Raw genomic sequence first — 14602 nt, 5'->3', positions numbered from 1 at the left:
GTCATCAATCTATCCTGAAAGAACAAAAACTTCTTAACAGTTCATTAGATGGAAGATCATAAGACTAGTGAACAGGGATTTAAGGCTGCCAACTGACTTCTAAATAATGATGCCAGAAAAGCCCTTTTAAAGTCCTATCATTTGTCATGCTATGAAGGTGAAGAAGTAGCACTGAGAGCGACATTCAACACAAAATAACCTAGAGGCAAAAAAAAATATTCAAAATAATACTGAAATTAGAATAGCTTTTGCCTTTCAATCAGGACCTCACCTCACGGATCTGGTGAGCTGCGTCTGTAGCAAGAAGTGCAGTTTCCACCTGCTTGGCTGCAGCCTTGCATGGGGTCTCTTGTACAGCCTCCTGCCGTGACTGGACCAGATGCTGCAGTGACTCTGCATGGACCTACGCAGAAAACACAGCCAGTTCAGCTCTTCAAAGTTTTCTGGCTGTAAGTAGTACAGTTTTATTTCTTAAAATCTGGGGGAAAAAAGTTTGAAATTAAGCCCAAGGCAGGGGGGTTTCTACTATGTTAAACCCCTTCACCATTTCTGTATGTTCACAGCTTCAAATTAAGGATATTCGTAGGCACGGATTTACTTACAGCATTTTGCCTCTTACATACTCCACATTTTTTGAAGGGCAGCATTACCTGAGCTGCCTTCTGCCTTGCCTGGTCCAGTTGTCTCTGACTTTCTAATGCTTCTTGTTCAGCCTTGATTTTCAAAAGAGCAAAGTCCCGTTCGTGGCGCTGCTGCTGTGCCTAGAGATTAGGAAAACAAGTTTTAATCATGCAAATTAAATGTGAAGACCTTTTTTGCTTTAGCCACTGGCTGCAACTACCTCTGAAAGACCTAGATCTAGTCTACTGGTGGTGCCTCTTCTGCTAAAGTAAAATTTTCAGCCTACCAACTGACACCCTCCGTTTTTAAGTAGAGAGCAGACAATGTGCATTCCCCATACTCCTCCACCAGTGTAAAAAGAGGATTTAGGAGACCAATTAATTCAAGAAACTAGAACAAGCAGTCTTGCCAACATAAGGGAATTTCAACCAAAAATATCCTTTTCATGGAATAAGACAAATGATCCAGTCTGAACAACTACACTGCATGGCATTAGGACCTGACGTCAAACCCAGTAAATAATCAAGTTTTTGTTTTACTGAAGTACACATCCAAAGCAGTGATTCCAGCTAATGGTATACTCATGGCACATATTCTACAGTCACCATTTCCTTGATGTCAACTTAAAATAAGAAAGATAAGACATTAATCCTAAAAAAACGGACATTATCAGTGAGACTCCTTCATGCCATTACAATTTCTCTGCATTCCTTCCAAAAGCATAACTCACCCTAATTTGATTAATTTTCTTGCACGATAAAAAAAAAAAAAAAAAGGTTAAGACAAGGCAGTACTTTTCCATTACCTTTAGAATCTGAGCCAAAGAAACGCTCTCTTGCTGGGCAAGTGATATGCCTCGCACTCGTTCTACATCTGAAAGCTGTCGCACAGACTCCTCAATGGCACTAAGGTAGTTCAATTCTGCCGCTAAACGATGCTGAAGACCAGCAGGGGAGAAGCGCATACATCCTGCAGGATAAGACTTACTAGTCAACCTCCACAGACTTTAGTGCCCCACATCAAAATATAAAGGAAAAAAAAGCCCAACCCTGCTCCGGGATTAGTATGGTTTTAACAACAAAACTTACCGCTTGCTGAGGCTGCTCCTGCTACAGACCTACTAGTTCCCAGACTCAGGTCAGGAAAGGTTACGTTAGGCTTCAGCCCTGACGCTGTACTTCCAGAAAAGCCAGCAGGCGACTTGACTCTTTCTCCTGTATTGCCTATAGAATCAAACTGCAACATTTTTTGGGAACCGGGAGATGGGGAAGAAGTTGGTGTCTTCTGGGATCTTCCCTTGTCTGAGAAGCTGACAGTGAAACAAAAAAAGAAACAAGTCACTATTCTCCTAAGTCCAGCCATTTGATAAGACAATAAAGCAATAACCTAGTTCTTCCATTTATATACAGCAAACAGATCCACAGAAGACAGAGTCTTTTATGGTTTGCACAGGCACAGTCTGCCTTCAGCACATGGCCTCATGAGATGGGCTTTGTACCTATATCTCAGTTTTGGATTAAGTTTCTTGAGCGCCCCATTTTTCCCCCCAAGTATTAAACCTAGTTAGCACACACACAAATTTAACATAGTATCTACATGTTCTACATGGCCAGACAAGCAGTTTCAATGCCTCCTGTTAGGAACCTGGCATGAGAAAGTCAGGATGCATTCACCTGCATGTGCATTTACCCATCGTTTTGAGAGTCAAAGAACAACTTTGTTTTACTCACAAGAAATTAGGCTAATATTTTGATATCCAAATATGATGAACAGTATTTTTAAAAAGTAAACAGGTTACTAGCAGCATATGGATGCAACTGAATGTGATAAGCCACTGCCCTGAGTCTCAGCCTCGTGCATCAAAATGCAATGAAATGCTTGAAAGCCAAAACTAAATTTAAACAGTTAGTAAAATACTACAGTAACATTTCTCAAGAGAAAGTTAAAGACACCTCTTTCCAAACATACAGAAAATTATGCAGACACTTCTTAAATTTACTATTCCAATTTTATTAAACCAAAAACGATTAACAATGGCTGCTTAAATCCCTTAGGAAGGTGTTCTGCTTTACTTGGTACATCTTAGGAGGTCACAGGACATTTCAAACCCAACATTGCATATCAGTGAAAGTCACCAATATAAGTCAGTATCCCAGAACCATTCTATACCCACAGAGAATGAGTGAAAGGCCATTCTTATTATTTGTTGCTTTTTAGAAAAAGTACGGTGAAAACTAAGCTGAGTGTATTTCATAACTATCTTCATTGCACAATTAGCAGAAAATACACTGCATTCATAGGTAGACATACAGAGGATCAAAAGGGAAAGTAATTTTTCTTTTCCTCTACACTATTCTCTGAGGTGCAGTGCATCTCTCAAAAAACATCAGCTCAGAGCTGGACAGGCTTATGAGTATTAGCTGTACACGAGCCTAGCCAAAAATGTCTGTGGGTCCTACTGAAGAGAGCAAGATGACTGCACAGGTTCCTGGCTATTTTTTATTTTCCTCCACTTCTTACAGAGCGTTGTAGAAACAGAAAATGAAAATTGTGTTTCAATGCTTAAGGTACTAAACCTGACAGGATACCTATATTGGCCAGTTATCTTTAAAAAACCAGAGGGGTCATTTGGGAAGGAATCACTGTTTTGTATTTTCTCTTACTACAGCCATCTACTTTAGTCTTTCATATTTAAAATACAGGGGAAGACATTTTCTGCATGCCCATATTATTAACATTTGATAATTTCTGTTACTTTCCTTTTGCATATCCAAAGACACAGCCATTTTTGATGACATGCCATAATACTACCAAGCTTAGCTATATTTGCATACAGTCTTATAATGTTCATGTTACCTCATCAGGGAGTGTCCAGACAAGTTTTCTAGGGTGCTGTCTGTATCTGCGTTCTGCTCATGATCTTTACTAGAAATTCTGCTAGTCGATAAGGATTTCTTTGCCTGTTGGGATCCCCAGTCTAATTCAGATAGCATTTTATCTTCTTCCACAGGAAAGTGGTGAGAACTTGCATTGAAAGAGTCCAACCCTAGAAAGCAACAATTGCCAAAAGTTTATGTTTGGTGTTCTATGTATGAATATCTTACCATCAAGAGCCCCAAAACAAATAATTGAGAACTTTTTTCCCCAATTAAAGATGCCTTTGAGTTAGAAGTCAATAAATCCAACAAGCAAGAACTGTAAAATTGGCAGCTTCCTAAAGGAGTTTAAGTTCTCTTCTGCATACCGTGTCAACCGCCAACAAAACTGTCACTCAGCTTTCCTTTCAGCTCAATATCGGTTTAAATAAAAGTACACATTTGACTCTTTGATACTGATAATTAGAATAAAACCTAGTTTCTTTTGGGTAAGCTAGAGAATTCTGAAAAAATAGGAAGAGAGGTAATTTAGAATGCCCAATCCTATTTTTCTCAAGCTTTCATTGGTTTTAAACCTAGCTTCTTCTTATGTTATTCACTGCTTATACAGTAAAAGTGTACCAAATCTAAAGTTTCTTCATGCTTTTGTAATGTATAAATTACTGTAGAAGTGTATTCATTAATTTGTGCACTTATGAAAACTGTATCTGTGATTCAAAAATGAAGCATACAGGCAAACTTGTCACCTTCATAAAGGTGGCCATAACTCTGACTTCTCAGCAGCCTATTGGAACTTCCTCAGTACAGAATCTGAGGATAGTTCCCACACGATATTAAAATTAACTAATTTTTTATAAGGCTGGTTTAGGAAAGGAAAGTATTTGAATGCTGTTAACATCCTAGTGCTCATTTAATTTTAGATTACTGTATTTCAAATGTCAGAAAATAGAGCCAAAAAGAACTTAGGAAGGAATCACCGGAGGAATAAATAAATCATTCTATCAGTATTAGAACATAGTTTTCAGGTATGTAGAAAGACTGCAATTTTCATAACAAGAAAACCCTAAAACTTCCTTAAAAAAAACAAACCAAAGAACTCCCAAACAAACCAAAACCCTACAGTCAAGTACTGCACTTACGTTCCTTTTTCCCTCTCTTTTTAGAGGAAGCAGATGAGCGAGAAGATGCTGCAGACCGTGGTCCAGATGAATGCTGAGAAGCGAGCTCTATGGATCGAGGTTCACGGGGAGACTTCCTACTCAGAATTTCTTCCTGAATGCTTGAATTACTGCTGCCAGCAATACTAAAAAGGAACACACTGACAATGATTAACTAAGGACTTCCAACTCCCGCATTACACTGTGTGCAAGAAATGCACCACACTTCAAATTAGAGACAGATGGCTAAAACTGCACTAATTAGCCCATCTTGAAAAGCATTGATTTTGAGATTAAAAACTATGACAGCTAAGACACTAGGAAGTTTGACATGATATTGAACATATTGAAACATACTTCCAATAATAGGAAACAGTAAAAAATGGATAACAACCACCCTTTCTGAGGCTAACTCTGAAGTGCTATTTGACTACAGACTCAAACAACGTGACTCCAAATATGACTGCATTTTAGATAATCTCCGGGCATACAGATATCAATCGATATGAGCAATTTTCAACAAAAGATTTCAAAAGATTTGCAAAAAAGAGGGTAATGCATCATATACCAATAGAAGACCTCTCAAGAAGTTTAATCAGAAAGAACCATTTTTTGCAGCCAACATTTTCAGCATGCGAAGTGCCTTTTACCTTCCTGTCTTCTGAGGTAAAGTATCACCAGCATTAAAACAGTATTTGTGGCCATCCCCAAGGTGCCCAAAAGATGTAAATATATCTCATTACAAAAAAAAAGGGTCTTAGGAAATTCAAGAAGCCATATGAATTCAGTAGTAACATGGAGAGCCTAGGATTCAGACTCTTCACATTTTAGTCTGAATAAAAGGTTTTAAAAGTTCTTACAGACAATTTATATATCCATTACTAAGCATTATTGAATCCTTACAGAAAGCAATGAAAGGCTTTTTACAGAATTTTGAAGTACTGAAGGTATTTTAACACTTTCAAATGTCTTTTCCTTTTTCTAAATTACAAGGACCAACCAACTGAGCATTATAGCAGCCATACAAGTTGGAGAACTAATTTTCACCTGACTACAAAGGGTAAGAACCTTGCCTAAAGCTACCTGCCAGATTAAAGAACAAAAATTAGGGAACAGGAATACTTCACTCTAATCTCTATGTCTTAATCATGCTAGTTGCTATATTAACTGCAAGGTCCTAAGGAAAGATCTCATCACTTTGACAAGCATTACAATACAGCATAACAGAAGAGACATGCTGCTGATAATACAGCATATTATGAAACAAATTTTGCATTAACTATTTGCTCTCGAATTCTGTAGTTTGATTTTTACAAGAAATCTAACACACAGTTACCTGAGGTCATGTGCAATCTTTTTGTCTGTTAAAGTGCCACTTCCCTGCGATGATGCAAAATCATCTTCATAAGAAACCACGCTCTCTGGAGGGCTCATGGCAGGGAGTAAAGGGCGCAGAACGGCAGACCCTCCATTCGACCTTTCATCAAACACTAAAGTGTGGATAAAGGGGAAAGACAAAAATAATATCAAATGCAATGGGTAAACAGGCAATAAAACTGTAGAAATTAAAATGCTCCCAACCATGAGTTACATAGACTTCCTTTCAAATATAAAAACATCAGGAGAACAATAGTATAGCCACCCCATAGCAGCTCTAACACAACATAGCAAGCACAGTCTTCCTCTTCTGGTAAATTATTGAATACTCTTTCATTAACACACTCCAGCCAAAACATTCCTGAAGAGCATAGCGCTTGAGTAGAGCCATCTGCACAAAATTTAAATGCAATCATCTTTAAGGGGTATAAAATGAGAGGAAGAAAGAACGAAGAAAAACCACAAGATAAAAATTAAGTTCTCAGAAATCATTCCTCCTCAAAATGAGGAACTCAAGGCAACAGAAACAGTACTCCTAAAATGAAGAATAAAATTTCTATTAAAAAATGAAAATCAAATGAAGCATCCTGCATGACTGCAAAGCAAACCCTTGAAAAGCACGCCCTAAGACACTAACACTTGAAATGGGCTTGTCTAAACAAGAGACTCTTCCTATTGATATATCAAAATCTTACCTTCTCAAAATCAAATAATGTTACACGGGTTTTAATTGTCACACTACTTTGATAGAGTATTGAGTAACTCACATGAGCAAACACGCAAAAGGGAAGTCCATATCATTCATTCACTGAAGTTACATGTTTCTAATAATATAGTAAAGCTATATTATTCTTGCATAGCAAGATCTCAGGATATACACAAGCACTGACGTTTATGCCATGAAGCGTTGCATAAAGCATGCATTTCATCCCTCTGCCTTAACTGAAACAGGAATGATGTGTTATTACAGATGATCTGGAGCACATATATAGTAGGAGGATGCACGTTCCAATCCAGAGGATCTGATCTCCATGGTGGAGGGAACCATTTCAAAACACACTCTGGGCAATTTAGATTTAGTATGCAATTTTGGAATCAATAAATGTAAACTTTACATTCACAGTTCTGTAAATATGGGTGTCCTTAACACATGTTACCCAGCATATAAATTAGTTACCGATCTAGAAATACAGAGCAATCTAGTACAAAAAATTATCTTCTTCCAGCCCAAAAGTGTGGGGTTTTTTATATTTTTTTTCTTAGACAAAAAGGCAAAAGAAGAGGAAGAAATAATTTATCACTCAAAAGTACGGTAAGAAACCCTTACACAGATTCACATTTGAGACATCTAAAAGCACATTCCTTACCTGTCAAGTATAAAGTGTAAGGAGTAGTAAGACTGGGAAAATAGTAGTTCACAAGAGCTTTGAGAAATTTTTCCATTTTTACCTTTTCCATGAAGCTGATAACTTTTTGCAAAGATGTTGATGACACTGTGGGGACTTCCCTTCGTCAGTTCCTCCCACGGCCCCTTGCTGTGCGCACCACTTGTCTGAGTAAAAAGTGGCAAATACTTCTCAGCTTCTTTCTGGAACTCCTTTATGGGCTCAAAAGCATTTCTCTCCCGAATGCAGAAATCCTTCTCTTTTAATGTCTCCAGCACCTTCAGTGGCAATTGTTTGTGCTGGCCTCCCTCCTCTTCAGAGAGGCTTCCGTCACTCAGGAGAGGCCCTTCACTGATGGAGTCAATACTGGACTCACGAGGAATTACAGCTTTGGTCAGAGTGTAAGCCTGGTTTTCACGCCCTGGGGAGTCCGTCTGTCTCTTAGATAAAAGTCCTAGTATCCCCTCATGCCTGTTGGGAGCAGGGGACCTCATTCCAAGGCTGACTGCAGCAGTATGAGGCCTGATCGTCTCAGGGAGCTTTTTAAATTCACTAAGGTTGCCTACCCCAGGAAGGTTGTCATCAAAGGCTGTATGAGACACACAGGTACCCAACATCTTTTGAATTCTGGCTGAAAAAGCATCTTCGTTTTCCTCTCTCACAGGAGGACTCACAGCCTTTGCCCATCGCCCATCATCCTTGTTTTCTTGCATAAGTTCATGGTCTGAGTTCCACATGGTACCACAACTGATACCAGCTCCAGCCAGCTTTTTGGCTTCACTTTCAATCCTGCTAGAAAGGGAAGCAGCTGTAGCTTTCAAAGCTTCAATCCGATCTAATTTGCTCTTATATTGGTTAGCACTAGGTTTTACTAAGAGATTTTGTTGCGCAGCAGGTGAATTCAGGTATGGCTGAGGCACCAATGTCAGTAATCCTACAGGTGCAACATGGCTCCTCCTGCCTGCCAACATCATGTCACATTCCTTTGACAAAAGGTCCATCTGCTCCAGATTCCAGTGTTGGGAGCAAGGGCCTCCATTTGAGCCCATGAGAGCTTGCGGGTGAGAGAGCTGAACTCTTGGGCTCAACCTGTCTGGCTGTACCCATGGAGGCTCCACCAAATCACTCCTGAAACAAAAAGTCAACATTTTAGTTGATGACTGATACAAGTACTGTCGTTTTAGATGAAAGTAGTGTTGCCACGAATTTATTTTTCAGGAAGAAATATTTTTTTGTGGAATCAGAGGGGCAGGAAATGGAACAGTAAATAGTTACAGAATGTTATTTTGAAAACCCAAACAACACAGCACCTTCCAAATTTGAAATGCCGTTTATGGTATACTGTGTGTTTTAGAGTTGTAACAAGCTGACTGCTTTCATCATCATCTGTAAGTCTTTTCCAAAAGTCTCCTGACTTCAAAAGGGAGGAAACAACTTCCCCACACCCCTCCCCCTTGGTATTTCTTAGCCCCAGCCTTCAACCTCCAGTTGAACCCAGCCCATGTTTCACTGGAGCTGTCACTTAGGGTAGGCATGAAGAACACTTGGAGAAAACGAGGACTGCAAATAAAAGGGCATTTAAAGTTCTGTAACACATCTTTTTTATTTCTAGATAGCTCCCATTTCCATGACAGGAGCTCTGTAGAGACCCTCCTTTGCTAATATCTCTTGCACATATACTAAGCACTAGGAAACCTGGAAAGTTCCTTACTAAGAAAAAAAAAGCTTCTCTGCTTACTATGAGGCTCTCCCAAATAACTTACACAGCCCTTTAAGTCCCATCTCTCCCCTACTATTAGTACTTAAATTTTTTCCCTTATGATGTTACACTAACAGTATTTATTACCATACAGTTTAGCAGCCTATTCTATACACATACTACACAGATTTCCTAGTGCTTCCTTTAACTTTTCTAGAAAGGAAACAGGTCTCATTGGATTTACAAAGTCTGCGTGGATTTGACCAAGTTAAGGTACAGATAATGAAGCAAGTATATATTTAAGAAGCAGACATTCATTATGTAATTAAAAATGAAGACACACTTGCACAACAGGGATACTAAGGATATGCAAGAAACTTCATGATTTTCATTTGCTTAAATATAAGTGTTTGGTTAGGCACCTTGACTTACAGTAAGAAAAACTTTGATAATACACTGAACAATTAAGAATGGGGAAAGCAGCGTGAAAGGAAATAGGGGAAGGCTAGTTCCAAGCAGAAGCAGAGGTTTGTGGTACTTTAGAGACAGTAACTCAAGGCCTGAATCGAAGACAATAGATGAAATAGAAACACTGAACAAATCAAATAAGAAAAATCAACAGACATTCATATGATCAGCTTCTCTTGCCCGATGGCAATGGCAGAGGAAATATAGTCTCCCAATATGAAATGCACATCACCTTGATGTCAGCAAAAAATTAACAGCAACCAACATTCACTTTATTTATTTACAGATTCACTAAATACCCATAGCCAATATTTTCCTATGCTTCCCTACATCCACTTCCTCTTTACTGTGAGGAATGTTATAATTGCCATAAGGACAATTACTCTAGCTAGAACATGAACTTAAGAGCCTAGTCTATTTTCACCTCTCAGAGATGAATACTAGAGTATTTTTCTCTCTCTCAAAAGGCACACAATGGCTCACCTCAGTAACGGCTGCTGTGGTTCTGAAAGTGACATGTCACTACTTGAAGATGCACTAGGAGGACGCTCTTGGGCTTTGTTTTCTTTGTCGGATTCCCCAGATGGTTGATAACCAGGTCTGGGCTAGAAATGAAGACAACCAGAAAAATACATTTTCAAAACTCTGCAGGCATTTAGAAGCTCTTGTCTCATTAGAATTGAAAAAGCTTACATTTGTCAGTGTAGTATCACATCTTTCCTACCACACAAAGACATTAAAAAACCATGATATTTAAGTTTTTGTCTCAGCAGAATGTACTGGGGAAAAAAGCTTTGCTCACATACTGAATTAGTTCCACCAAACATATAAATTGATATTAGTCTTTTATCATATATTAATCTTCTTTCATATTCAGTTTCTGATTAGCAAAACAAACTCACTGCTGGTGAAGTTTGTCCACTGACTGAAAGCAACTTCAGACAAAGCTCTTCAATGCACAGTTTGATGTTTACAGTTTTCTTAAGAGCCAACTTTTATAGCTGCTGTAAGCTAATATCCAGAATTCTGCTTCTATTTATAATAGAAAGATGATTTCCATTCACCTTTCTAGCAGGCTTTGCTATGCTGAAAAGTAGCCACTAGCAAGGAGGCTCCAGATCAAAACCACTATCTTTAAGCAACAGCTACACAGTTTTCTTTGTATCCTTCTTAACTGATAACCAGACCAAGTCTTGACCTTCCTAAACATATGACCTCCCATTCCGGCAAACAACTGCAACACATTAAGTTAGTGAATCAGCTATACCTGTGTTTCCTGCACTGTAGGCAGCTGAGGTGGCTCTTCTAAAAATGCACGTTCCAGCAATAGTTTAGAATAGGTTTCCTGTAACCGTTTGGCAGCTGAAGGCTCAGGAGGAGGCACATTCTTCACTTTAGTAAAAGCCTCCTTCTGCTTTCTGTAGAGCTCTTGGAGTCTTTTGTTCTTCTGTTCTGTTGCCTCCTTTTGTGCTTTCTTCTCTTCATTCTGCTTCTTCTTCCTCTCCTCTTGCTGCCTGATGATATATTGACGAACCTCATCTGTATCATAGTGACGTTTCTTAGAGATCACCTGAGGCTCCTCACTGGCAGCTATCTTGTCTGGTTTCCTTTTGGTTGGACTGTGGCTCCTGGCATTTTGAGTAGGCAAAACAGATTTCTGACTCTGTTTTTCCACATCTCTCTCTTGCTTCGTACTCATGGAATCCAACTGCAAGTCATCAAGAATTCCACGTATCTCCACAGGCAGGAAGTCCTTATTTACAGAGGCATGATCTTGGTTATCATCTGGAAGAGCAGCTTCCAGTTTCTTCAGATTATTCTCAGACCGTACTTTACTTCTTGACCTTTCAGAACTTCTTGAAGAGGTTTTATGGGTAACATCCAGCCTAGAATCTGAACCTGTCCTTCCAATACAGCCTGCTAAAGAATAAGACTTGTCAAATATTTCAGGTAAAAATAAAATTTGGGAAATTACATGCCATCACTGAAACAGCTGCAAAACTGAGGATGAGGGAGGAGTGCAGATCTCACTGTAAACATTCTTTTGCTTCACACAGTGTCATAGTCTGACACTGAGCTCACACCCTTTTTACTCTTACAAGCCTCACAGGCATAAGCAGAACAGCAGCTACCACCATCCCTTACTTGCACTGCCTGAGATTCTGGATAAATTCTGAAAAGGGCTGGTGGAGGAATCAGTGAAGATTTATGATGCACATGGATGATGTTATATAGTGTCTGGAAGGACCACAATTCCTATAAAAGAGGGATGCCCAACCATAGCTTACGTATTACATGCAGCACATCTAGAAAATTCATCTGGCCTGTGGACCACTGCTAGCCATTCCTTTCCCCACTAGCTTCAAGAGGCAGAGACAGATTATAGATGCTCCATATTTTTGGCTGCAACCTATGTCCCATCTTTTCCAGAGCTCCTGAGAACCTTTGCAGCATATACTGCCCCTCAAGTCACATACGTAGGGCAGGCTTCCCATGACACCAAGAAAAGTTCGTACTCCACCCAGGAAGAGAGGTTATGCATCCCAACCACGGATGTGAGCAAAATTCTCCCCACTCGAATCCCAGGTTAAGAATAGGAGTTATTTTCTTAAGAAACAGATTACATTCTATCTTGGAAGTCTGCTTTATTCTGCAGACATGCAGTGTTATACAATAAATTAAGTAAAATGAAAAAAGTCCAGTGATAAAAAGTACAACTTACCAGACTTGGCAGCTCGCTCTCGTCCTGTTCTGTCACTAGATACAGCTCTTCTGTCCTGTTCTATTCTGGGAGCTGGACCCAGTATCTTTTTTACTAGCTTTTGTCCCTCCCGCCAGGAGGATGTGCTTATTACATAGTTTCCACCTGCACAATAAGGAATAAAAGTCAAACACTAGATGGATTTTCCAATGTATCAAAAATAAGTATTTATTGCAACCATTCATCATTGCTATACCATTTAGTTCTGCATAAGTGGTACAGCTGCAGTTACACACACGAGTCATAAGTGATATACCATGAAGACACCCGATAGCTGACTTGCCCAACTACCAGTGCTTAACGACCACACATAACGCAACACAAAACCCCAAAACATACTGTAGCACATTAATGCCCTACAAAAATTGATTTAAAAAAGAAGAAAGGGTATATGGGTCTAAAACATACAAGCAAATGTTACTGGGGAGAGGAGAAATATTTGCGGAGGGCTGAAAAGAAGCTGTTCATCTCCACTTAAATAAGGAAAATAAAAAAATTAAAGGCTTTAAAATGTTGTAATAAGAAAATAAAGGTGGGGGATAAAAAACAATTCACCTTCATATTAAAAGAATATTAGCTAATTAATATTCTAGAAAAAATCTAGAGATTTTTACAGATAATTAAAAGTTGAGATAGGTGTCTTGTCCTGTCAGGAGTTTAAAAAAATATACTAAGCAGCAGGTGTTCTGTGCCAATGCTAATTCACTGTCCTCTAGCTGGGATTTCTGTGCCATGACTGAGAATAGTTAAGATAAACCCTATTAGTTGATACTTAATTCAAGAAGAGACTACCTTGCAGGTTACAAACCCAATCAAAATGTTCTTAGCATTATTTTACCATCCTACATATAATTAAATGATGAAAACTGGGTACAGTGGCATCTTTACCTAATATTGTTTAGATTAAATGCTAAGTTTATTCAAATCACCTTTCATCCCACTAACTTCCAATATTATCATTATTTTTTTAATAAGGACCATGAAAAGCTTTGGAGAAAAGCATCATATAAAAAAGTAAAGTACTAATTCAGACCGTTTAGCAGTATCTTATTGCTAGAAAATTACCTAACTTGAAAACGCAATTTGCAGTTGATTTCTAACCATTCAATTTCAGGTTCTACCTCTGACAGCACTGCCTAAGCACACCCACAGACTGTAGCATGCAAACAACACAGCCAAACAAAAAGGGATCGTGGTCTGGGCCCAATCAGGCTTTGAAGACATGATACCAAAGCAATTTTAAGTGAAACCTAGGGCAGCACACCAATAGTGTTTTGGCAATCCCAGTCCTCAGTTCCCACTCTCCCTATCTTTTTTTTTGTTTGTTTTAAACCAGGAGGAGGAAAACCGTTCAGTCAGAAGTCTGTAGCCCACTATTCATTCATTTACTAACAGTACTCCTTGATTGCATTGTAAATTATCCAAGTATTTTATAAATCTGTCACTTGAAACGTGTCACTACAAGCCTCTTTGAAACAGACGTATCAGCCAAAGACGTTCTCTTGCCAAACTCACTGTTCTCAATTACTTCTGTGTGCATCTAAAAAGGCAGTGTAAAGTCTTATCTTCCATTTCAAGTCAGCTGTTTGAACTGAATCATGCTAACGGAGCAGAACATGAGCTGTGGCTATTTATAGCCTTGGCTATGTTAAGCAGTTTCTTATTGCAATGACTGGAAGAGGGCAGACCATCATGGATATGCCGCTTAGATCCAGTTCTTCTCCTCTAGGTATTTCAGGCCATCATTCTCCTCACATTTAATCAATTATGGAGAACAATCATTGCCATTAAAACTTGCAACAATCTATGTGCTCCTCCCTCACTTGGAACCGTCACAAATATGTAAGTTAGGTAATTACAGTTCCTTATGCATGAATTGATCAGGATAGGAAGGTGCAAATCCATACTTATAACTTACTTTTTTTTAAGTACTAGCATTCATTACCACAAAATATTCACATGCAGCTTTGTGATTTACAGCATGCAGAAGCACATATTCGGTCTCTAAAAAACCCTTTGTAATAATTTTTTAAAGCAGCTTTTTTTTCTTCAAAGTGTTTACTGATTATAGGTCACTGTACATAAGGAGAAAACCTTAAAAGGTGCAAGAGATGCTTAACCTCACATGTATTTAAAGAAAAAATTTGCTCTGTAGTGTGCTTGCAGTCGTAACTACTTACTTTGTATGAAAATTAAAGCCAAATACGAAGAAGATGTGGAAGTCTTCCTAATTGTTTTGCTACACACAACATCAAAGA

The 14602-nt window shown here is 38.7% G+C and overlaps 1 protein-coding gene across 13 annotated transcripts in view; it reads right to left on the bottom strand.

Moving 5' to 3' along the window:
- Positions 1 to 14602, bottom strand: part of CEP350 (centrosomal protein 350) — a 78313-nt gene that overhangs the window by 40664 nt on the left and 23047 nt on the right. For 6 of the 13 annotated variants that reach the window (XM_075096916.1, XM_075096923.1, XM_075096925.1 and 3 more), the window contains 11 exons: positions 12306 to 12449; positions 10851 to 11503; positions 10067 to 10188; positions 7481 to 8544; positions 5991 to 6144; positions 4637 to 4800; positions 3478 to 3667; positions 1710 to 1930; positions 1427 to 1590; positions 603 to 761; positions 272 to 403 (listed from right to left, as the gene is read on the bottom strand). In XM_075096916.1, the coding sequence (XP_074953017.1) occupies positions 272 to 403; positions 603 to 761; positions 1427 to 1590; positions 1710 to 1930; positions 3478 to 3667; positions 4637 to 4800; positions 5991 to 6144; positions 7481 to 8544; positions 10067 to 10188; positions 10851 to 11503; positions 12306 to 12449 (3167 nt within the window). The remainder of the gene's footprint in view (positions 1 to 271; positions 404 to 602; positions 762 to 1426; positions 1591 to 1709; positions 1931 to 3477; positions 3668 to 4636; positions 4801 to 5990; positions 6145 to 7480; positions 8545 to 10066; positions 10189 to 10850; positions 11504 to 12305; positions 12450 to 14602) is intronic. The other 7 variants (XM_075096920.1, XM_075096926.1, XM_075096928.1 and 4 more) reach the window with 3 other exon arrangements.

Source organism: Phalacrocorax aristotelis, chromosome 6 (genome assembly GCF_949628215.1).
Source record: "Phalacrocorax aristotelis chromosome 6, bGulAri2.1, whole genome shotgun sequence".
Lineage (NCBI taxonomy): Eukaryota > Metazoa > Chordata > Aves > Suliformes > Phalacrocoracidae > Phalacrocorax > Phalacrocorax aristotelis.
The sequence above is the reverse complement of the archived record's forward strand: the minus strand, read 5'-3'. Positions and strand labels throughout refer to the sequence as shown.